The 24996-nt window shown below is 43.9% G+C and overlaps 2 protein-coding genes and 3 non-coding genes across 6 annotated transcripts; 3 read left to right on the top strand and 2 right to left on the bottom strand.

Moving 5' to 3' along the window:
• Positions 1-20: 20 nt before the first annotated feature.
• Positions 21-9464, bottom strand: LOC124474423. Its single transcript, XM_047030531.1, has 14 exons — positions 9196-9464; positions 8401-9096; positions 6404-7108; positions 4322-5035; positions 3375-4007; positions 2911-2994; positions 2648-2783; positions 2507-2555; positions 2276-2331; positions 1962-2176; positions 1578-1825; positions 1346-1465; positions 1101-1248; positions 21-916 (listed from the first exon to the last, which is right to left on the bottom strand). Exons 1-14 carry the CDS (start codon positions 9215-9217, stop codon positions 591-593), a joined length of 4152 nt encoding a protein of 1383 aa, XP_046886487.1. The 5' UTR covers positions 9218-9464; the 3' UTR covers positions 21-590.
• A 404-nt stretch (positions 9465-9868) lies between these two features.
• On the top strand, positions 9869-18385 carry LOC124475045 (N-chimaerin-like). Of its 2 annotated transcripts, none has more exons than XM_047031553.1 (15): positions 9869-9978; positions 10305-10386; positions 10763-10801; positions 10941-10996; positions 11123-11154; positions 11403-11516; positions 14072-14198; positions 14358-14525; positions 15545-15622; positions 15906-15990; positions 16317-16490; positions 16657-16734; positions 16992-17129; positions 17251-17356; positions 17484-18385. In XM_047031553.1, the coding sequence occupies exons 2-15, from the start codon at positions 10368-10370 to the stop codon at positions 17653-17655; spliced, it is 1386 nt and encodes a 461-aa protein (XP_046887509.1). In that variant the 5' UTR covers positions 9869-9978; positions 10305-10367; the 3' UTR covers positions 17656-18385. The 2 variants fall into 2 exon arrangements, with proteins under 2 accessions (XP_046887509.1, XP_046887508.1); XM_047031552.1 differs by having other exon boundaries at positions 15500-15622.
• A 3054-nt stretch (positions 18386-21439) lies between these two features.
• Positions 21440-21512, top strand: trnam-cau. The gene has a single exon. It is a non-coding gene; the product is annotated as a tRNA-Met (tRNA).
• A 315-nt stretch (positions 21513-21827) lies between these two features.
• trnak-cuu lies at positions 21828-21900 on the top strand. The gene has a single exon. It is a non-coding gene; the product is annotated as a tRNA-Lys (tRNA).
• A 336-nt stretch (positions 21901-22236) lies between these two features.
• trnan-guu lies at positions 22237-22310 on the bottom strand. Its single transcript has one exon. It is a non-coding gene; the product is annotated as a tRNA-Asn (tRNA).
• Between the last annotated feature and the right edge of the window lie 2686 nt (positions 22311-24996).

Genomic DNA, 24996 nt, shown 5'->3' with positions numbered 1-24996 from the left:
GGCATCAGATCCTTGATAGGTGGACCAAACATCTCAGCAGAAGTACTGATGGAGGATCACTTGATGAGGCACTTAGATCTCCAATCTAGTACCAGTGCAAAGCTAGCAAACACAGGTTTCATTCCCTGTTGGATGTGGTGTATGGCACTGTGTGAGAGGGCTAGACCCTACTTTGCAGGGGTCCCATGTAAAAATTGTCATTAATCAAACACTTTCACCTATTCAATTTGTTTGCAAGCTTTCTGGTGTACTCAGCACATTCTGGGCACACTCACCTGATGCACTCCGAAGAACCTGATTGAAGTCAGAATGCCACTGATGTGGATCACATATCTTATTTACACATTTCTTGCATTGAAAAAACAATTGAATACAGAGTAGACAACTAACTGGATTGCTGATGAAAGGCTTGAGTATGTTTGCTCAGATCATTGCAGACTTTACAGAGTTACAGTAGGATTTACCTGAGAGGAAAATAAGATCAAACATATAAACAGATAAGGCAATAGCTGATCTTCTGAGAGTGATTAACATCATACATCCCTGTTTTCATGCACAAATGGTGTCCAGACATCCCCCCCACAGCCACACTATCCAAGACCAAGCGTTGTGCTCAATAAGGAGTCCTGCTCAAGTAAGAACACAGTCATCATGTGGCAGGCTTGAGCTCCTTTGTTCAGCACGGCGTCGATGACGTGGCGCGCTCTCTCCGCCCTCTCAGCGATGGCCTTGACAGACTCCTCCTCTTCCTGCGTGATGACTCCATGCTGACGGAGCTCGTCCAATAGGCTGTTCAGCACGGGGACCGATACACGCTTCACAAACTCTGACCTCACAGCCTTCAGCTGCTGCTCCGCACGTTTACTCTGAGCGCGCTCAGACGTCTCTGATGTCGTCGCCCTGGTGACAGCAGCACCTGCAACCAGTCAGTGACATCGTCATAGTGTTGCCATGGAGAAACAGTCCAGAGCAGCAGAATCAGCTAACAGACTAATGATCCACCTCAGATACTCATTTTCCTTTACCTGTTATGACAACAACCCATACTAACCAACAGGAATAGTTTGACAAACACATTTAATTGGTGGTGCTGGTGTTACCTGTCAGTGGGACCAGCCCTGACCACACCTCCAGCCCCTCCAGCCTCCTCTCCAACAGGCTGAGCTCCGCCTCCTGTGTGACGGGGGGCAGGAACACCTGGAAGGTGGGGTGGTAGTTGGGTCCGTAGTTCCAGTCCATCACAACACACTGGAACAGGGAAGGACCCAGTCATGAGTCAGCATCTACTGTAGCACAACATTGAAACCACATTGTTGGAACTAGTGTGACCCAATGAGTCACCTACCTTTGGTTGTATTCTGGGTGTCTCTTCCAGATGACAGGTGAGACTGTATCTTTCCCCCTTAGCTAGCTGGCAGTCAGAACTGACACGCAGGTAGGTGGTTCCCTCCTGTTTCTCCCTCACCTGCAACCAGACAGAGGAGGCTACTATCTTCCTTGAAGACTATCATGGTAAGCTAAGCATTCCATGATTCCAGCAGGTCACTGTGGATGTGGAGCAGGGATGTCTGGTTTACCTCAGAGAGAGGCACGTTGCTGGGCAGAACTATCACGTTGAGGATGGTATACATGGGGCTCAGCTGCTGGAGGAAGAGGAGCACCCGGCCCTTGATGGTGAGGGAGGGTAGAAACCACCTGACCAGGCCCCACAGGGACAGGTCTGTCACATCCACCACCACATGAGAGTCTGTCACCCTCAGTGGAGAAACAAGCTCCATGCTGCCTCCAGTAACATGAGCCACAGACAGCACCTCACGCCCCTCTCCTGAAACACAGTAACCTGTCACTCTCACTGTGTTACCTCATTGTCTATAACAGACAGTCTAGGATAGGACATCTTGGACAGATAGAAGTCAAACACTTACAGTCTACTGGGTGAGATATTTCTAGGTGTAACTCACCAGAGAGAATCTCACAGTGTGGGAGGTGCAGCTGACAGACAGAGCCCTGGGGACAGTCAATGGTGAACAGGGGTCCGGCAGGGGAACGGCCTGTGGAGTTCAGCAGACCTTCGTCCCATTGGACAGTCCTGTAGAGCACCTCCCCCTGGCCCTCCATCTGGAACATGAAGGCAGTCAGACTGCACTGGAACAGGCCTGCTTGAGGGCAGCAGAGCCTGGGGACACAGCAGAACCAGCTCACTCACTACTGCAGAAACACCTGGGACAATACCACTGAACCCTGATAGTATGTTGTTAGAGGCTGGAAAGCTCACGTGTATGAGGTTTCTGTGAGTTCTACTGCAGTTTCTGGAGTCACTACAGTCGGAGTCTGGAATACAGAGACAATTTGATCAAACAAAGACTTGTCCAGTGTTCTCACATGTTACAGAGCAGATCTACAATTTAACAAAAATACATCACAGTACTTTACATTGCCTAACTTTTGATCGAGATAGCAGATGTGTAAAGTTCTGCGATGTGTAGCATTGTTCTATTGTTCTTACAAGTTCCTCTGGTGTAGAACTCAGAGTGGCTCCAGCCAGCAGGGGCTTCCTAGGTTGTGGAGAAGGAGGGAAGACAGTGTTGACTGAATGGACCAGATCAAGACACAGCTGTCTCAAGAACTCCAGGATTCATCTGCATACCTCACAGCAGTCCTAGATGTGGATGATCTCACCACTGAGGTCAGGTGACGTGACGGACAGGAAGTGTCAGAGCCGTAGGCGGAGTCATGTGCAGAGCTTCTCAGAGATTGGCACTCAGATCCGTCACCGCCACTCCCTGTGGAACAAGCGGACCAGATCACACTGAACACCAGAGGCTAGACTGAGGAGGGTCAGCAGTCCCACAAACCCTGGTCCTACCCTCATCAGACATGACCCTCTATGACCTCTGACCGTGTTCCTACCATCAGGTCGGGATCCAGCCTCTGACTCCCAGTCAGACATGTCTTCAGAGTTGTTGGTGGTTTCTGTTCTGCTGGCCCTGCTCACTGAAGAACAACAACACTCGTCATCAACAGCACCAAGTGTTTTAGGTGTCATAATATCTACTTAACCTTAAATTTGATTTAATATTACTTACAGGTGGGACAAAGTTTCACATGTAAGAATTGTGATTCTGTCATTCTAAGATTATGAACACACAATGTATACGTTGAAAAATAAAATGAAATTTAAACGTGGCTATACTGTATTACTCAAATCTAACAGGTTTCATTTGAATCACTTACTTCACCCCAACTAGAAGTGTCCACTGCCTCTACAGGCAATCTGCGTTACTCACTACAGTTAGAGTATATTCTTTAAATTATCATTACGTACTTCATCACTACATTATCATTACTTCATCACTATATAATGTCAAACTCACAAGAAGGAGGATCATCCATGCTCCTAATCATGATGCCCTCCAGGCAGAACACATCTCCACTGTTCACTGCCACCATCTCCTCTATCTTGTCCAGCAGCTCTGTGACCTGAGAGCCATCACCCCTGTTTCTATTGTTGAGGACATGATACCTGTTCCCACATTTCTCAACAAGCCACTGGAGGACCTTCCCCTCTTGTTGAATGTGCTGCTCAATGGTTGTGTCTCCCAGATTGTCCCCACTGGTGAACAGCACTATAGTGTGACTCCAGACTCTCTCACCGAGAATCTCCATGTGGTGCTCTACAGATTTTGCATCTTCCTCTGTGAATGAAACCACCCCCACTATGACCAGGAGGAGGGCGTGGGGTCCTGGGGGACACAGAGACACACTGCGTACTATCTCTTCTTTAACCAGCTTAATAGTGCCCTCTACAGGGAAATCACGCCACCACCCTGGAGTGTCGATCACAGTAACCTGCCTCCCTGCTACTTCTCCCTGTCTCTTCACACACTGAGCAGCTGTCCTCAGGTCAAACTCCTCTGTGCCCAGGATGGTGTTTCCTGAAGAACTCTTCCCGGCACCTCTAAACCCCAGCAGCACAATCTTCAGCTCAGTTATGTGGAGGGACTTCCCTGTCAGAGAAAGAACCCATGTAAATAGATGTCCCCTCACCAGCTGTCCCCCTAAAATTCCAAAATGCAGATTACTCTTAGTTCACACATTCTATTTGATGCTATATTGTCTCAATGTGAATGTCTTTTCGATTGTATATGAGACCACATCCGGTCACACCTCACAGCTCTCCTCCAAGCACTAAGGTATGGGTACATGTGTGGACCTGCAGTACTTACGTTTGTTTTTCAATAAACTCCTAAACTGGGCTTTCACCTGTTATTCCAATTATTGTAAATGAGGGTGATTGCTCCATTAAAACAAAACAACTCACAAATAAATGTTTGGTGGATGTCTCTCTGTTTCTGCACCGTCATCCTTCTTTCTTTTGCTTTCTCTGTTGAAGTTCTTCTCCACAGTTCTACCTTTTCAATTTTTTCCAGTGTCTCTCTATCTATCTCATAGTGTCCTCCTCTGTTTCCTGCTATCATCTCCTCCATCTTGTCAAGCAGCTCTGTGACCTGAGAGGCATCACCACTGTTCTCATTGTTGAGGACATGATACCTGTTCCCACATTTCTCAACAAGCCGTTGGAGGGCTTTTCCTTCTGTCTCAATGTGCTGCTCAATGGTTGTGTCTCCCAGATAGTCCCCATAGGTGAACAGCACTATAGTGTGACTCCAGACTCTCTCACTGAGAAGCTGCAAGTGTTGCTCTATATAATTTGCCTCCTCCTCAGTGAATGAAGTCAATCCCTGTACGAACAGGAGGAGGGCGTGGGGACCTGGGGGACACAGAGACACACTGCGTAGTATCTCCTGTTTAACCATCTCAGCAGTGTCCTCTACAGGGCAAGTCCTGCACCATCCTGGAGTGTTGACGACAGTGACCCGTCTCCCTGCTACTTCTCCCTCTCTCTTCACACATTGAGCAGCTGTCCTCAGGTCAAACTCCTCTGTTCCCAGGATGGTGTTTCCTGAAGAACTCTTCCCTGCGTAACGGTACCCCAGCAGCACAATCCTCAGCTCTGAGAGATGGATGCAGTGACCTGCATAGGGAGTGATAAGAAGAGAGAGAATGACAAGTGAGGCGTTGGCAAAATGGAAGGATTTATTTTCTGTACCTTTTGTGACGACACGAAAGGCTACACAGCCCTCAGCGGGACAGCTCAAAGTAGTGCGAGGACACTGAGTTCGAACATAAACAAGGGGTTTATTAAAGGTCTTCGGAATTAACAAAACAGTGTTCCAAACTCACAAAGGTTAACTACGGCTCAGGTCGGTTGGTCTTAAAAAAAAAAAACGTGTACGGCGCCTCTTCTTGACGATAAACTCCTAATCCTCTCAAAACCCCCCACACCACCTAATTGTGGCTCTCCCTCTTAAAAAAAACCCTCAGGTCATCAGGGTCTGATCAGTCCCAGGCGCGTGGGAACGCCCCGCTTTGAGGGAGGGGGTGGAGCTCCCGACTCCCCCAGCAGAAGGAGCCACAGCTGCTCAGGGCTGCAGCCACCTCAGGGGAATGTAGCATCCCTTCAGGACCCAGCCTCTCTTGACATCACACTTTATATACAGTACATGAATCCCAATCTCTAGGGTGAAGGTTCAACCAATAATCTAAAATTAAAAAAATTATCTTACTCGTAGTTCTATGTATTCATCTAGATTGTTTTGGTGTGAGTTCCAGAGTTTTGGAGATATCGGCCAAAGAGATGTCTGCTGCCTCTCTTAAACAATGGAGCTAGATCGCACTTGGCTTATTCGTCACACAAAAATGTAGATGGACAAATAGTCATATGGATACAAGGATTTTCTTATTTTTATTGAATTTAGCATAATCTGTCCGTTTAATTGTGTACTGCAGTTATGAAACCCACTTTCTGCTTACAACACATTTCTAAAACTATTACCCCTGTGTTACCCTACATCTAGACTGTCATCATTCACACTATAGTTTTATGATAATTTCAAGTTCAGTCATTTATGTGGATAAGGGGGCACATATCTGGCTGGGGACATATGAACTGTTTTTGTGTGTTGTTCTACTCTGTATCACCTTCTGTGATGATCCTTGTTCTCTCTCTCTCTCTCTCTCTCTCTCTACATTACTGAGCTCTCTGATCTTCCTGCCTCATATAGATGTTGCTGCCGCCTAGATCTGGTTACTGATCTCGTCTGATGCAACTTTTCTTCTCCTCTCAGCTGACTGACAACAAGTGTCTAGATGCCAGACCTGAATCGATGCCACACCTTCGGTGGAGATGAAGCATCTGCTCCCACAGAGGTTGTGCTGGAGAACATAATAAGTTTCTATGCACTATGCAGTTTAGATGTTACACTTGGCAAGTAGGTGAAATATTTGCACATCACTTTGGATGAAAGCGTCCGCTAATTGAATGAATGTAGGATAAACTTACCCATTAGTGATCTGAGAGTCTCTCTTTGTTTGTGCATTTTCACCAGCCTCTCTTGTGCTCGTTCTTCGTTTGCCCTCCTTTTCTCCTCCATTTTCTCCAGTATCTCTCTGTCCATCTCATAGGGTCCTCCTCTGTTTCCTGCCACCATCTCCTCTATCTTGTCCAGTAGCTTTGAGACCTGAGACCCATCACCATGGTTCTTATTGTTGAGGACATGATACCTGTTCCCACATTTCTCAACAAGCCACTGGAGGGCCTTCCCCTGTTGTTGAATGTGCTGCTCAATGGTTGTGTCTCCCAGATTGTCCCCACAGGTGAACAGCACTATAGTGTGACTCCAGACTCTCTCACTGAGAAGCTCCATGTGTTGCTTTACAGATTTTGCATCTTCCTCTGTGAATGAAACCACCCCCACTATGACCAGGAGGAGGGCGTGGGGTCCTGGGGGACACAGAGACACACTGCGTACTATCTCCTGTTTAACCAGCTCAGCAGTGCCCTTTACAGGTACACTCCCTATCCATCCTGGAATGTCAACCACATTGACCTGTCTCCCTGCAAATTCTCCCTCTCTCTTCACACACTCAACAGCTGTCCTCAGGTCAAACTCCTCTGTGCCCAGGATGGTGTTTCCTAATGAACTCTTCCCTGCGTAACGGTACCCCAGCAGCACAATCCTCAGCTCTGAGAGATGGACAGAGTCACCTGTCAGAGAGAGAAACATTGTAAACAGTTGTCCCCTAACCAGTTGTGCCCCTCAATTTCAATCGTGCAGATTACTGCTGTGCTCTTTGTTCACACCAAATTGCAGCGCTGGACTGGGACAAAAAATCGGCCCTGGCATTTTTGGCCCAGGTGGCCCACACCCACCGTGATTGGTCAGACACATTCCCTGCAGACAGTCCTTAAAATATGTGTGCATTCTATGATATGAGCTGCCTAGTGCTCTGCAATCATGTGATGGTTTTGGATCCTTCAAGAATGGGTCTCAAGACTTATCTTTTGATCTTACACTTAATTAATTAATTAATTCTTAGAGTCATGATTTGTATATTTATGGTATAAATGCTTAATATTGGCTCAGCAACTTTTAAAACAGTTTACTGTTCATTTTAATTGTTGTAAGATTAATATTGTGTTGCTTTGGACGAAAGTGTCTGCTAAATACAATACAGAAACAGACACAGCTTCCCTCCCTTCCTTAGTCCCTGTTAAAATGCCTGCTCCTCACCACGTCGTCACTACTCTTTCTTCCATCTTTTCCTCACTTGCTCCCATGGCCCTGTCATGGTCACTCTCCTCTTCCTCGGCTTCTTCCCTAACTCTGTCAGTATGTTTCTGCCTCTCAGAGCCAGCTACCTCTCCTCTTTCCGCTAATACAGGTAGCTGATGTTGAAGCAGCTAATCAAAAATTAACCAATGGACCGCTGTCAGTTCTCTATGGGCCGGCCCGACCAAAACATTTTTTATCAATGGGATGCTGTCAGTTCTTTAAGGGCCGGCCCGACCATCAAAAAAAAGCTACATTCTATCGACGATTCGGCCCAAAAATGCGTCGGCCTGCAAATGCCCGGTATGCCAGATGGCCAGTCCAGCCCTGCCAAATTGTTATTTTGTCTCATTGTTTATTGTCTTTGGCTACTTGTCAGAGAGCGAACTTAAACAGAAGAGCATTTGGATGTTTAAAAAAACAGTGGGCTTTGTGCAGCATCATAGGGGGGCGTTTTAAAATGATGGCACATAAAAAATTAATATACAGTATTTCCTTGCTGGCAAAAGTTGAATAATATTATATGGAAAGTCTTATATTAGTTTACCTAAACCACTTGTATTTTTGATTAAATGGTCGACAATGGGTCTTCTGCTAAAAGCTATTCAAAGATGCTAAAAATTCAAAGATAAATGAGGAATTAAGTTTTAAGAGACATGAAAGGGTGATGTCTCTCAAACAACCTATTTTCACTGCACGTTCATTTAGACCAAAAAATACAACTCACCTATTGTTTGGTAGATCTCTCTCTGTTTTGGCACCTTCTGTATTTCTTTAGTTTTTTCTTCTTTTGTTCTCTTCCACTTTTTGAACTTGTCCAGTATTCCTCTCTTGATCTCATAATGTCTTCCTCTTTTTCCAGCTACCATCTCCTCTATCTTGTCCAGCAGTTCTGTGACTTGAGAGCCGTCACCCCTGTTCTCATTGTTCAGGACATGATACCTCGTTCCACATTTCTCAACAAGCCACTGGAGGGCCTTCCCCTCTTGTTTAATGTGCTGCTCAATGGTTGTGTTTCCCCGATAGTCCCCATGGGTGAACATCACTATAGTGTGACTCCAGACTTCCTCATTAAGAAGCTGCAGGTGCTTCTCTACTGATAATCTGTGTTTCTCAGTGAATGAACCCCCTCCTTGTATGACCAGGAGGAGGGCGTGGGGTCCTGGGGGACACAGAGACACACTCCGTACAATCTCCTGTTTAACCAGCTTAGTTGTGTGCTCTGCAGGGAGATCCCTCCACCATCCTGGAGTGTCGACCACAGTGACCTGTCTCCCTGCTACCTCTCCCAGTCTCTTCGCACACTGAGCTGTCCTCAGGTCAAACTCCTCTCTACCCAGGATGGTGTTTCCTGATGAACTCTTCCCTGCACTTATCCACCCCAGCAGCATAATCCTCATCTCTGAGAGATGGATTGAGTTACCTGCCATTCACATTTAAATTGTAAGAATCGAAATTGTTTAAGACAAGCTAATTTGACATTTTATACAGGGATATTTTACCATATTCAGAGTTCATTTACCTGAACTACCATGGGCTTCCATCGTTGTCTTCGCCTTAACGTCAGATCTGTCTCAGTCCAGGATAACTTTTGTTCAGACTTATATAGACTCTCAGTCTCAAATAATTAGTAGCCTGTTCAGATACAAAGTCTGCCTCAAGAACATGTCTTTGCCTTTTTACCAACCCTTCAGGCAACAATTCAGTTTAAAATGAATCTGAAAAACAATGGGCACATGTGAAAAAATACAGTAGACTTCGTTTCGCTAAAGATTCGTCGTAGGCCTACCATCTCCCTTGAGGCCGCTGTAGGTGACAAAATCGGAGAAATTAGACTTTCAGGAAATTACAGTCTATGACGTAGTGAATCTGATTCTTATGTAAAGCCAGCAAAGAAAAAAAGCTCAATGTGGAACATTTGTGGTTGTAGACCTATTTAATTCGAAGTAGACCTCGGCAATAGTTCGGCAAAACGTAGAGAGGGGGTAGGCCTACTCTGACATGATGAAAGCGAAGTGGAAGTGGAAAAACAACAGAAAGCCATCTCTGAATAATTATGCATTTAGCACTAACTTGTTTGATTGAATAGTGCTTTGACTTGTTTTACTGCTAGACTTTGTCTCCTCATCCGAGGAGCGAGGACACCCCCTCCCGCACCCAACATCGTAACCATGGTGACACCAACACCGTCTAGTGCCAGAGTGGCGACTGGAGGGCAGGATACTAGTCACGTGACGATGCAAGATGGCTACTTGGAGTTGGACAGCGTAGTGTTCTGGATGTTATTTAATGTTCTCAATGTGGTGTGAGTATTAACGTGTTTACGTTCACGACATAATAACAGAATCCCTATTCACTTTTATTTAATATGTCTCTGTCAATGGTTATGCTTTTGTGCACCGCACCTAGTCTCTTTGTCTGCGTGTATGTGTTAATAACCAGCTAACGTTTGCTAGCTAGGTACAGGTAACGGTTGGAATTAAATTAAATCTCACCGTTAACCTTTGTAACCAAACATGAAATGTGGCTTCTATGTATAGCCTACATTGGATGGGATTTACATTTCTCTGAGCCTGCACTATAATGTAATATTGTCAATGTTATCTGCGTCCATTTGTTCTTTTCATCCAGAGTAACAACGTTTATTGGTGGAGATAGTAAGCAAATACGTAATCGTGAATCAGCCCTGAGAATATGGCTCTAAATGTGTTCGGTAAGTACATTAGAGTTGTTTGAGTGTGGTCTCACTAGCTTGGCTAACTGGTAGAATACCTAGAAAACGGTATTACTGTGGGAAGGGTATTAAATAGCTGTTGACAACAACGTCAAGTTAACTTATTTTACTAAACATAAAGAAATGTAATCTAACAGCTGGAGCTGCACTTCACAAGCATCTCTCTGTCATCCACAAGACCTATGAACTAATGCACTAGGTTCTCTAGGAGTTTCACCCATGATAAAGGAGGTTCATGATTTACCATATTCATTTTAAGGTTCTATAAAATTTCACAATCTGTTTGTTTGTGTGATAATGCCTGATCCCATGTATTCTATGATTTATTTATGTAATATCCTGTGTTTCCCCTCAGACCATGATGAGTACAGGCCGCCTGTCTGGAAGTCCTACCGTAAGTATAAACACATTTAAACCTCACTAACACCCTGGTGATTACATTAACCCTTAATTATGAACTGGAGTGTAAAGTTGGTGCTGATCTGAATATGCTGTTTATGTATATGTGTGTGTGTGTGTGTTTGCTGCACCAGTTTACCAGCTCCAGCAAGAGGCCCCCCACCCTCGTAGAGTCACATGCACCTGTGAGGTGAGATCTCTCTTTCTTGTCTGTCTCTCTTTCTCTCTCTCGCTCTCTCGTCTGTATGTCCTATTATCTCTTTCTCGCGCTCCCTGTCTAGATGTTAGATGTTCTGATGTTCTTATTCACTTCCAGGTGGACAGCAGACCCAAGCACTATGGCAGAGAGTGAGTCAGCACTTCATTAACCAATAGTATTCAGTACTACACAATAAAACGCCAAAATGGAGTACTACACAGTAACAGACTGCAATACCCAGAACTACATACTGTTACTCAGGACAACACAGAAAAACAGCAATACCAATTACTAGACAGTACAACACAGTACTACACTGGTACTCATACTCAATCGAAGTGCCCATTACTTCACCTCCAGGTTGCAATAAACAAATGTGTGTGTTTGTGCCCCCCAGGTACCATGGTATGATTTCCAGAGAGGAGGCAGACCAACTGCTCAGCGTTGCAGAGGGGAGCTACCTCATCAGAGAGAGCCAACGACAACCTGGAACCTACACACTGGCCCTACGGTACACACATACACTGCCCTGTTGTGTTTACACACACACGCACACACACACACCCACACACACACACACACACACACAGTGGCGGTTGGTCAACATAGGGTGTAAGGCGCTGCCCTCCCTGGTGAAAAGTGTTGTAGATTTTTTTCATGTAATATATTTTCTAAACAATAACTACTCATTTTAAGCATGACTGTGTTAAAATACACAATAACGTGTTTTGTATATATATATATACTAAAATTCTGTTTTGGGATACATTTACTTCATGCTCGACATCTGGGGCGCTAGAAAAATCGCCCATCCAAACGCCTACCAACCTGCTGGCAATAGGTGAATTGCTGACCGTTGCTAACAAGAAACACATATTTAGCCAATCAGACATCAGACAATCAGACTAGACATCAAACATGATGCCTAAAGGGCGCTGAAATAATCGCTCAGTGATGTGTTGTGTAAGTCCATGGAATTTAAGAAATTCACAAAATCCCTGGCTTTTGAGTCGTTCTCATTATCCACATGAATGTTAAAATCACAAGTGATCCCAATGGTGGAACCAGCTCCCCACCTCCACCAGGGACACTGACTGTCTCCCCACCTTCAAGAAAAGGCTCAAGACGCACTTGTACAACAGCACTTAGGAATGCTTGATTGGACCTGATGTTAGTTTCCTCCAGGATCACAATGACTCTTATTGAGAGACTTGTTGCTCTTGTAGGTTAGTTATAACAAAGTTAACTCTTGAACTCTTGAACTCGCTGTGAAATATTTTACTGTTGATTGTTCTTCTACAGGTACAGTCTTGCACTTTTTGAGGTTCATGTTGTTTTAATTTGTAACTTGGTTAACTGCATGCTCTTATGGGTCTTCCCTTTGGCACTTGTTTAGTTTTTCACAATGTATGCTTCATGTTTTGGCTGCTTGCATTGTTTGGGACTACCTCGTTGTTATAATCAGTGACTTATGCTCTTTTGTAAAGCTCTCTTTTGGAAGTGGCTTTGGATAAAAGCGTCTGCTAAATGCATAAATGTAAACGATAATAAACTTATCGTAGTTTGTGTGGATAATGGAAAGTAGTTCTGAAAAGACTGAGAAAAGTGGGACATTGCTTGGGTGGCCTATACACAGTTACTGTCAGAACAGGAGGCTGGCATGATGGCATGATATTCAAATGAGGCAAAATCATCGAAGGAGATACTCCTGCAGCGCAGGGCATCCGTGGTTATGGTGGCTGTCCCGCCCCCTTTTTTACCAGTTCTAATGGACTGAACAAGTTATAATTGGGAGGGGAGACTTCAATGAGAGCTGCAGACCCATTTTTGTTTAGCCAGGTTTCTGTTAAAAACAGTCTAATTTATGTTCACATCTAAGAATGTTAATGAGAAATGTTTTGCCTGATAGTGACCTAATATTTAGTATTGCCATTGAAATATGTTCTGGATATAGTGGCTCACAGGAAGGAGGAATATGTCAGGGTATAGATAGAATATTTGCTGGGCTTCTATTGTTACTATTGTATCTATGGCCTTTGTTTTTAACTATGCGTTGGGTAGAGATTAAAACTGGAATAGGATTATAGGCGCATGCCATTATATTATATGAAGCAGCCTGTTCTGAGGTAGTGGTGTCATGTATTGCTCTGTAGAAAACATTGACAGATCCACATTTATATAAACAGTGTTATTGGAGTTACTGCCTGGGGGGCATGAGTCTGTGATGTTTGTCAGATATCCTCTCCAAAATCCTTTTGAGAGGAGAACTTTAGTGGAGAAAATAAAAATAAAAGAGTTTGGCCCAGATTAACCTGACATCAAAATTACGCAACAGGCGAGCGAAAAGGGTAGAGCTAAATCATACAGGGGAGGTTTCTCTCTTGATTGGTAAGCTACAACAGAAAGGCCTGGCTAGCTGGATGCAGTCATGTCAATGTCTTATTGTGCTTCCTGTGCTTGCTTTTTATAACATTCGGAACAGATACAGCATGGACTGTTACAGGAGTTAAGGACATTAAACATTAATCTGAGATAACAGAACAAGTGCACAAAGGCACACATGGAGAATACAATCAAGCTAGCCATGCTAGGCAGAGACAATATCGCTATGCAACTGGACGAAGGTCACCAGATTGGGGTGAGGAAACACAACGAAGAAGTGGATGAGAACAAGCACGTTCTATCAAAGATAATTGATTGTGTTAAATTCATCTATAAATCCTTAATATTTAGTTTTACAGTTATAGTTGTGTTGTGTTTCCTAATAATACCAGGTAGAGTGGCTCAAGGGCCCAGATGTCCGTGGTTTTGTGTAATTATATTTATAGTCCACAAATGTGGACATTTGCCTATAGCTGTGTGTATGAATTAAATAATTACTATTTCACAGAGAACTTTATCATGCAGTTTGTGTTAAATTGTATTAGGATGGTTACTGAATTGACTGAACATTTTTCACAGCCCCACCTAGAATAATGTTCACCAGCCGCCACTGCACAGACACAACCACGCACACACACACAGTACAACAGCTTTTCTTTCTTCCCTTTTTGTGTGGTCTGCCAGATTTGGGAACCAGACCAGGAACTTCCGCTTGTACCACGATGGGAAACACTTTGTGGGGGAGAAGAGGTTTGAGTCCATCCATGACCTGGTGACAGATGGACTCATAACCCTCTACATAGAGACCAAGGTATCAGTCAGTCACACTGCCCATCAGTCAGTCACTGCCAATCAACACATTCAGTCAACTGATAAATACATCCACGAGTTAGTCAATCAGCCAACCAGTCAATTCATGAATCAATCAACCAACTGATGACCCGTGTGTGTTTGTGTGTGTCCATCCTAGGCTGCAGAGTACATTGCCAAGATGACCATCAACCCCATCTATGAACATGTGGGCTACACAACCCTGAACCAGAGCCTGGAGGGCAGCCTGAGGAGGCCGGACCCCACCCTGCAGCCCCCCGACACACCCGATTGTCCTGCGCAAGGGGGAGACGCCACAGACGAGAGGGTGAGGGAGGGAGGGGAAAGAACATGAGCTACATTAGAGCTCATCTTCCATGGCAAAGCACTGCAAAAGTTAGACAAATTCAACTTGTGTGACACACCTGCCATACCCCATTGAAATCCGTCCAGGTGCGGTAGGTTAGCCGCAGCGGTGCGGATTGCATTCCTTTCAAACGAATGGACTAGAAATAAGTAATAGAAAAACAAGTATATTGTCACATATAACGTTTCCGTCCATGCAACAAAATTATACCGTGATATATTTTAGGCCATACCGCCCAGCCCTAGTTCGAAGGATGGGGTGCCACAGTGCTTTTAGCTGTAGAGAGGAAGTGGTCAGGATCAATTTCCTGCCTGCGAACCCAATACAGTGCCGCACAGTTTGTCACTTACTTTCTAGCAGCCAGTAAGACTGTTACTAGTGTGTTTGTTCATGTTGTGGCAAACTTAGAAGGTCTATTGATCATAGAGAAGACACAGAGTTCCGGAGCTCTTTAAAATCAAAGCATTGACGGTTTATTAAAGCTTCAAGCAGGATACAGGAAAATATATGAGCTAACATCTTCAGCTTGGTCACAGTATTTATAGGCATAAATTAGTGAATTTCCCCCTCCCTCGGCATGAATGACTTGATTCCCACCCTCCCCCAGCTAAGAGTCCAGGGAATTTCACAAGAGTAAACTACCGTTCAGTTTGGGAAAAATGTACTTTGTACATCTTTAACTCTCTCTAGTGTCCCTTTCTCACGTAAACAGATGCAGCTGCATCCTGTTGTGGGTATCAGTCACCCCATTTTGGTTCTATCTTGGCCACGAGAATGTGGTTACGTTCTACTTTGTGTGTTCAATATCAGTCTCTGCTCCCCAAAACCTGAGCTGACCTTTCCTTCTGACTCCGAGGGGCCTACAAAAATGGAACATGTTTCGACATTGTGCAAAGGGAATAACACACATGTTAATAATCACAAGTTCATTTCAGCACGTAACCATATCACGGGTTGTAATTCTGCCACGACATTCCCAGCTGACGTCGCTGGTGAGACGTGCCACGCTGAGGGAGAGCGAATTGATGGCCAAATATGAGAAGGTCCACAACTTCAAGGTAAGGCGGCGAATATAACATCCCTCCTACCACTCTCTCTCTTGACCTTTCCTCTCTCTTGTATTCTCTCTCCTCCTTTCCTCTCCCCCTATCTCTCCTTTCTTCTAGCTTTCCTTTGACTGTCCTACAACCTCCCCCACCCCCCATTTGTTTCTGCCTTTTATATACCTTTAACCTGTCTTCCTCTCTCTCTCCTCACCTCCTGCCGTCAACCCTGTCTGTCTTTTTACCGTCCCTCCCTCACCCTCTGCTCTTCAACCAACCCATGTCCTGTCACGTCCAGGTGCACACTTTCCGAGGGCCCCACTGGTGTGAGTACTGTGCCAACTTCATGTGGGGGCTGATCGCTCAGGGAGTCAAGTGTGCAGGTAAGAAACTGTCTGGTGGTAGGGGCCCGCCCCCCCCCCCTTTTAAAAGGCCTACATTGCTTAAGTTTACCGTAGCCTTTTCAAACTAGCACCAGGCGTCTTGCCCAGTAGTTACCCACGCAAATGGCTTCAGCCTTGGCCTGACTCATTCAGATGTCCTTAAAATCATGACACATTTCATGCCATGCTACATTGCCCCATGGGTCGTTGAACACAGCCAGACCATCTCACAGCAACAGTGTTTGGCCTGTGTGCATCTATGTTTTTGGGACTGTGTGAAAGACAGAAAGATAAAGCAACTCATGCTCGTACTCCCCTTGGCCTAGACTGCGGCTTGAACGTCCACAAGCAGTGTTCCAAGATGGTCCCCAACGACTGCCAGCCCGACCTGAAGCATGTGAAGAAGGTGTACAGCTGTGACCTCACCACGCTGGTCAAGGCCCACAACACTAAGAGGCCCATGGTGGTGGACATGTGCATTCAGGAGATAGAGGCCCGGGGTGAGTCTATAACCTGGAAAACGAGCTCCCACCGACGGCTGTCTGGTAGGGGGGAGGCTGTTTCCGAGAAGTCTATATTCTGGAAACAAACATGGCGCCAGCTGCTGTCTGTTTTCGCATGATCTATAATGGGAACAGCAGGTTTACAGTCTCTGTCCTTCCCCAGGGGTGGAGTCAGAGGGTCTGTACAGGATATCAGGGTTCAGTGAGCTGATAGAAGATGTGAAGCTGGCTTTTGACCGTGGTGAGTCAGCGGGTCTCGTCACTCTCTCTTTCTTCTCTCTCGTGTCTCTGTCTCGTACTCTTTCCCTTTCTCACCCTCTTCTGTCGTTTGCTCTCTGTCTTTTCCCCTCTCCCTCACTATCTCTCTGCTCTTTCTCTTTCTCTCTCATTCATTGTCTCCCGTTACCTCTCTGCCAATTTGGGTTTAGAACATCTACTGTAAGGATGTCCAGCCAAAGTCCCTCCTTTCCTATGTGTGTGTGTGTGTGTGTGTGTCAGACGGAGAGAAGGCAGACATCTCAGCCAATGTGTACGAAGACATCAACATCATCACTGGAGCTCTGAAGCTGTACTTCAGAGACCTGCCCATCCCTCTTATAACCTACGACGCCTACCCCCGCTTCATACAGGTTGCACGTGAGTTCACCCCAGCTCTAGATGTGTTCAACAAGGAATGTTGTAACTTGGGGGGGGGGGGGGCGGGGGGCGGGGGGCATCTGCAAAGCGTCAAGGAGATAATATAATCGTGTGCGTGTAGAGATCACAGATGCTGACAAGCGTCTGGAGTCCCTCCACCAAGCCCTGAAGCTGCTACCTCCTGCCCACTGTGAGACCCTGAGACACCTAATGGGCCACCTGAAGAGGTCAGCGCACACGCACACACACCTAACAATAACACCATACATATACGCACACACAACACCACCATAATACTCACACAAACACACATCAATGCTTACTTGTGTGTGTGTCCCCACACACACACCCCAGGGTGACCCAGCAGGAGAAGCAGAACCTGATGAGTGCTGAGAACCTGGGCATCGTGTTTGGCCCCACCCTCATGAGGGCACCAGACCTGGACGCCATGACGGCGCTTAACGACATCCGCTACCAGAGGCAGGTGGTGGAGTCTCTCATCAAGAACGAGGACATCCTCTTCTGAGCCCAGAAACGGAGAGCGACGCCAGCGCCGTCGAAAACCTCACCGCATCACATCCAGTCCAGACCTCCCGCTCCTCCGGGGAGTCAGAAGGGTGAACTGTTGGAGAGGCTTCCAGTGTGTGATGGCTCTGACGCCTTCTAATTCCTATGTTGTTTTGTTCTAAGGAGAAGGTTGGGGGTGGGGTGGGGGGGTCAGGCACAAGTAAATGTTCCCCTTATGTCTGACCCCTGTCCGGACGGTGAGGAGTAAATGATTGGACCTGTATTCTCTCGTGACCAGAGGACCTGAAGGAGGGTGATGATGCTATGCTAAAGGAGACACACACATGCAGTATTAGAGAAGGGAAATGAAGGAGCACCATATGAAGGACTCTCGCTGATGTTTCTCATCCACCATTGACACCACTGAGCCACCTAGGGACCTGCATCTAATATAGAATAACATGTTCTTGCTGTAGGTGTTCTTTGATTTTTTTTTACAAATGTTAGTTTTTGTTGAACTTGATTTTTTTTCTGTTTTAGTCCATTTTTCTACGTGATAACTTTTTTGCAGGGACGGTTGAGAGGTAAGACCTCAGACTCAAGTTATTTGAGGACTTTAAGGCCACACTCCAACCCCTCTCACACACTACAAGACCTGGCTGTTGATGTAATCATGGTTGTAAAGTATTTTCTGATTTCTGCATGTTAAGATTAAATTATTAAACTGGCTTATTATTATTATTATTAAATTGGCTTTTGACTAGTTTGTGTGTGTGTGTATGGGGGGGGGGGATCCCTGTGTGGTGCTGAGGCATAGAGCTGGATTCCAGAATGGTTGACCTCTGTCTCCTTTGTGAGTGTCGGTATGGACTGGGGTGATCTAGTGAAAGCGGAGGTATGGGTGGTGAGTAGTGATAAGACTGCATGTTGAGGTAGCCCTTTACTGTGATGGTGTAAGCCGGCAAATGTGGTGATTTAATATTCCATAAACTGAGAATGTGACTTTGTAATGTGTGGCGGTAGTGGTCAACAACAGGCTTGTTGAGTGGATGAGTAAGTTAGAGTGGATGGTTGATTAACCTGGATGGAACCAAGTAAGGTTCTAGGTTTGTCACGTATAGGCAACCTAAGTATTCTGTTAACACCTGAGGATTGCACATCCACTATTTGAAGGTGTTTGTGTATAGAGCTGCATAGTCTCGAGAATAAAAAAAAAACGACGAAAACTGGGATACTGTCGCTATGATGATAGCTCCTGGTGGCGCCTGCCAGTCTGCCTATGATCACACATCGTGACGCAGTTACGATAATTCTGGGCTGCCTCATGCTTGGCCACGCAGAGTTGCAAGGCGGCTGTTGGTAAGAAAAAAAAGGCTGTTGTTAAGTCGTGTTATAAGATGACATCATGAAAGACTTAGAAGATATATTTCATCAAATCATTATTATTATTTTTTCTACATAAGTAATATTTCCTCACAGCCCCATACCACAGCCCCATGATTGTGGAATGGAATAGTGTCAAAGGTTAATCATAATGGAAAAGGTTAGCAAAATTATATGAATTAATGCAAACTTTACGTTGATATATAACACCTATAGAAAAAAGCTTATGAAAATTAAGTTGCGAGGCTACGGTGCTCATGGTTAGCCCATGGCCTAAAGTTAATAGTTGTGCACGTGCTTCTCCAAACCAGATGACGGAACATGTTAAAGCGTAAGTTTACTGATTTTAAAGAATAAATAAGTGTACATGGGATGTGAATTTAGATTGTAGCCTCATTTGGATATAAGCATGTAACTAGGTAAACTAGTAACTTTACACGACACAATTATGCCACGTCCTTCGCATGCTTGCAACATTTTTACTGTTCGGTTTTCTCCATTAGTTTTAAGTGCTAGAGTTAACTCTCTCAACTCCTTTTCCCCCTTTCAGAATTGTAACATTTTGTGAAATACATATAGATGTTATACATACAGATATATTATCAGATATATTTGCTTAATCTGTTTATATGAATTTTTTTTTTTAGGTTCATATTTTCTCAATGACTGTGTAGGCATAGCCGGATAGCATTAAACAGCGAACCAAACCACAACCCCATGATTGTCGAACGGACACGTGTCTACGGTTAGCTTTGCCAAACATCATGAAATAAAGAGTAAACGACATTTGATATGATGTTAAAGCTCTGTTAGTCCAGAGGTTCCTGTTTCATCCGGACGGGCGTGGTGACCGTAGAAATTACGTCGAACCATAGGTTCAGGTGGTGTTGACCTAGCTATCTTAAAAGTTTTGCATGTGTTTCTTCAGCCCAGATGAAAGATATAGCGTAAGTTTTCCAGTGTTAAAGAACATAATAAACAAGTGTACATGTGATGTGAATTTAGACCGTAGCCTCATTTGGATATAAGCACACTATCTAACTACGTAAAGTAGTAACTTTCCACAACACTACTAGTGCCAGCTAGGTCACATAAGTTACTTCGCAGGCCCGCACCATTTTTACTCTTCAGTTTTCTCATTTGGTGTAATTGCTAGGCTAACTAATTTTTCCTCCTACACAATTCAGAATTGTAAAATTTCGTGAAAGACGTTAAGATATATTTGGTTAATCAGTTTATTAATCTGTTTGTATTAGAACATTATGAATTAAAGTGCAAACGACATTTGATGCTTAAACGTCCTCAGGAAATTGCGTCGAACCGTCATTTTGTTCGGATGGTGGTGACCTGGCTAGCTTAAAAGTTTTGCATGTGTTTCTTCAGACCAGATGAAATATATAGCACAAGTTTACATATGTTAAAGAACATAATAAGTGTGCATGTGAAGTGAATTTAGATTGTAGCCTCATTTTGATATAGGCACACTAACAACGAACGGTAGTACTTTTCCACGACACAAATGCCACGGCCATGGGCTAACCATGCCGTACGTCCATGCCCACACTTTACTGTTCAGTTTTCTCTATTCGTGTAAGTGCTAACTCCTTTTTACTCCCACATAATTCCGAATTTCGTGAAAGACTATAAGTGAAGATATATTTGCTCAATTTGGTGCTGTTTGTATGAATTGTTAAGATTAATATTTCCTTAATAGCGGTGTAGGCATAGCCTAATCGTTGATAAACAACGAGCTAGCTAAACCACAAGGCCATGCTTGTGGAATGAACAAATGTCTAAGGTTAGCCTAGTAGCTAGAATATTTGTTTTATTATTAAAGCACAAACAACATTTGATGATTAAACCTCAGACTTGGTGAAATTAAGTCGAACCTTAGGTTTGGGTGTTGGCGACCTAGCTGAAAATTGTGTACGTTGGCTAGTGGCTTTCCATGCTCAAGCCACGTGCTTCGCAGGCCTGCACCGTTTATAGCTAGCCTTGTTATTGCAGCCTTTATCCCAACCGCGTGTTATTGAAAATGTATGTTGTATAATGAACACATGAAGTGTCGATGTGGGCTGATTATAGGTCAGAGGGGGATTTCAATAATATTTTAAACAAAAATTATGTATTTTACAGTATTTGTTTGAATAGAAAAATTAAAGTGCTAAGTTTGTCTTGTCTCACACAGGTCTCGTTTCAACATACGGACGGTCGACGCAATGCTGCCGCCCAGTGGTGAGTAGTAGCAACACAGAAACTCACAACCGGACAAACAGTATTTACTATGAGTCTTTATTTCTTTCGGTGCACAATTCCTCCGCATCAACTCGAACATAAACAAAATTATATGTTTTTTTTGTTTCTCCCAACATTGTTGTCTGTTTCACTTCAAAATGACGTCAGGGGCCACATAATTTCAGGCCTCGTTGGCGCAGTAGGCAGCGCGTCAGTCTCATAATCTGAAGGTCGTGAGTTCGAGCCTCACACGGGGCATGTGTTTTTTTTTTGCCTGTAGGGTGTGTAGGAACAGTTTATTTGTATCCACTAACTACCAATGCTAGATACCTAACTGAAACTACTATAGATTTATGATAACTAGGATTGCTGGCCAACATTCCTCTAGCTAAGGTAGCGATAGGCTAGCACTGCTAGCCTTGATGTCTCTATTTAAAGGCTGTTAAACTACATGCTCTAAAATTTGAATGGCAACCATGGTTCACAATACCGTATTTGTCAACTTACTATTGTCCAAAATAATAGGATCTCTGTGAGCAGTTTTGAACTCAGAGATAAATCAGCTCACTCATGGCCCGGCTAGCTCAGTCGGTAGAGCATGAGACTCTTAATCTCAGGGTCGTGGGTTCGAGCCCCACGTTGGGCGTTCTTTGTTTTTTACAGACTTTGAGGAGTGTGATTCAGTTAAGACTCAAGGCAGGTTTGTGACTTTGTTTTGCTGAAATACGTTTGCTGCGCTCCTTGCTGGCAGCTTTGTGTGGAGGTAGGCAAAGCACACATAGCATGACAATTTTGCCACTGTGTAATTGAACTATAACCAAATGCTATTGTATGCTATCTCCAGATCTCCTTTGTTTCAGAAGTTCCAAGCCATCATACCTACGTTGCTACCTATAGGTAGATAGCTATTGCTATGTTTGTTTATTCACAGCATCATAAGCTGTGTGAAAAAAGATCAGCAGACCAAAATATAAATGTAATCCGTCCCTGGGTGGGCTTGAACCACCAACCTTTCGGTTAACAGCCGAACGCGCTAACCGATTGCGCCACAGAGACAGTGCTACTGCCTGCAATGGCCAAAAAAAAAAAAAAAAAAAAAAAACTTAAGCGTGCATCGTCTAGAGCAGGGGTGTCAAACATACGGCCCGCGGGCCGGAACCGGCCCCCAAGGAGGTTCGATCAGGCCCGCAGGATAATTTGAAAGTGGAAAAAATGCATAAAAGACATGGAATTAATATTTTTAATTCGCTGCAATTCATGGATTTTGGTGGTTTCTTCCGGATTGTGCCGGCCCAAAGAGCCGAACTATCGGCGCTTTGAAAATGAACAGCGTCATCTAGCAGCCGTTTAAACTGGCTGAATGAGGCGTAGTGGTTGTCTCCGACGGTAGACTACCCTACGTTATTCAATATTTAATTAAGGCTACATGTGTTCATTTTGATCTGATATTAGTGCTCACACATTAAAATGTTGTGATACATCCGTAGGCCTTTAGAATTATGTCATTTTCTCACAGTAAAAGTTAAAGAATATCTTACGAGATTCACTCGACTGGGGCGCGAACTTGGGATCCCAGATTCGCATTAACAATATGTAGTCGTACAACGCTTTAACCAACTACACCACCGAAGAGATCATTGCTTGTTAAAGCGGTTGGACGGACTTTATACGATATGGTCTTTATATCAATTAAACTAGATAACACAGAAGAAAGACATGATATTTTGATTATTTATAGCAGAGTATGGTATAATTTTAATGGTCCGGCCCACTTGACATCTCCCTAGGCCGTATGTGGCCCACGATGCGAAATGAGTTTGACACCCCTGGTCTAGAGGCTTGCACACTGCCCAGGCCAACGCCAACTGTCAGATCAGTGTGTGACGTCAGTTGGTGTTTGTCGATGTAAATGAAATTTTCTGAATTTTACAGGATATCAAAAACTAACTTAAGATTTTTAATTATTTAATTTGAAATGTCATATTTAAGCATTCTGTACTTAAACAGATATTAGGCTTCAAGAAATTGATATTTCAAAAGATTATAATAAAATATACACATATACATACAAACTATCACATTTGAGCCAAAACGTCACTTATGTCTTTTGGACGTCAAAATTGAATTGCTTTTGTTGTTGTTAAGGGCACAAGTGACATTCTGAAAATAATAAGCAGGGCTCCAGGCTAACTTTTTCTCTTGGTTGCACTGGTGTGCCTAACTTTTTTTATTTAGGTGCACCAGCGCAAAATGAAGGTGCACCCAATTTTTTCCTTGCGTCGCCACAATTTCAAGGTCACCTTTTTATCACGCTCCATATACATTCATATATATTATGTAAATTATCTTAAACAAGAATACGGTGTAGGTAAATATTGGCTTTATTTGAAGCACAATTAAACTGTATATAAAAATACAAATCTTTAAAGTGCTTCACTGAGCTGCCACACTAAAACATTGCAAGCAAAATAAAACATTTAAAAATAGAAAGTGCTACTGACCTAATATTTCATGCCTCAAAGTCTAATAGCGGATCCCCCCTTGCTGTCGCAAGCCCTTCAGATGGCCAACACCTGTAATTTTGCTTTCTTGCCCTTTGGCCTTGGCTAAACCAGCTTTCCACACTCTCCCTAGCGTCAAAATCCTAGCTCATGGGTTAGCTCCATGGCCCAGCTTCGTAACTCAGGGGTGGACAATTAATTTTGACAAGGTGCCACATGAGAAACTTAATGTGTTGGAGGGCCGCATCATCAATAACTTGAACTTAATTCTTCTTACTTCATTTTTCCCCATTGTAAAAAGCAGTAAAGTATATATTTTAATTAGCTGCTACTGGTTATCAGAAGAATAAGGATATTCTGTAAATAGTTCTATAAATATTTTACATGTTGGTCAACTGGTAAAGACAGTAACAGTAAAAACTAAAATAATCATTACAGTGTTCATTTTATTTGTAAATAGTTAATCTTCACAAACACTGAAAAGTTGTTTTGCAGTATGTTAAAGATATACAATGGATCAACTTTATACAAAAAGCACTACTTTTTTTCCAGTTCATTTTGTTCTGTGAGAGGAATCCAGTGGGCTTGAACAAGTGCATCGAAATCTGGCTGAATGTCTGAGGTGGATATGCGAAAGACAGCTGACAGGTGATGATCCGGGTCTGCAATTTAACTAGCAAACCATCAGCCCGCGCCCACTGAATCAGTCGAGTTCTTATTATATCCGCATTAGTTTTGTTCTTTAGTCCCTTAGTGCGGATTCAAATTATAATGTATGCTTCATGTTTTGGCTGCTTGCAATGTTTGGGACTACCTCGTTGTTATGATCAGTGACCTATGCTCTTTTGTAAAGCTCTCTCTTGGAAGTCGCTTTGGATAAAAGCGTCTGCTAAATGCATAAATGTAAATGTAAAGTAATAATCCTTCAACACAGCGACCTTAGCGAACTAAGAACACAGCAGAATTTGACCTCAGTAAACAGATACTTAGAAGTCCATGTCTTGTTAAAAACTACATTCTCTATCAACCTTTCGTTTTTCATCTCCGAGGGTTAACCAACAGCTAACTCTCCTGTCGGTGAGGTTGCGCAAGCGCATATATGTAAATCGCCTGATCACTAGTCTTTCAGGACTACATATTTACTAGCGCTCAACACATTTATTTATTTTTGCTTTACATCACGCTGGCCGGATTGGGACAGCCTGTGGGCCGGTTGTGGCCCGCGGGCCGTACAATGCTCA

Source organism: Hypomesus transpacificus, chromosome 12 (genome assembly GCF_021917145.1).
Source record: "Hypomesus transpacificus isolate Combined female chromosome 12, fHypTra1, whole genome shotgun sequence".
NCBI classification, from domain to species: Eukaryota; Metazoa; Chordata; class Actinopteri; order Osmeriformes; family Osmeridae; genus Hypomesus; species Hypomesus transpacificus.
Note: the sequence above shows the minus strand (reverse complement) of the source record. Positions and strands in the feature narration are given on the sequence as shown.

What these genes read in the sequence shown, in the direction of transcription:
- LOC124474423 (XM_047030531.1), bottom strand. Translation starts at nt 9,217, where the DNA reads ATGGAAGCCCATGGTAGTTCAG. An exon ending in AGAGATCTACCAAACAATAG is followed by an intron (nt 7,109 to 8,400) that starts GTGAGTTGTATT and finishes TCTCTCTGACAG; the next exon opens with GTGACTCTGTCCATCTCTCA. An exon ending in GGCTGGATCCCGACCTGATG is followed by an intron (nt 2,784 to 2,910) that starts GTAGGAACACGG and finishes CTTGTTCCACAG; the next exon opens with GGAGTGGCGGTGACGGATCT.
- LOC124475045 (XM_047031552.1), top strand. An exon ending in CCCAAGCACTATGGCAGAGA is followed by an intron (nt 11,155 to 11,402) that starts GTGAGTCAGCAC and finishes TGTGCCCCCCAG; the next exon opens with GTACCATGGTATGATTTCCA. An exon ending in CTAATGGGCCACCTGAAGAG is followed by an intron (nt 17,357 to 17,483) that starts GTCAGCGCACAC and finishes CACACACCCCAG; the next exon opens with GGTGACCCAGCAGGAGAAGC.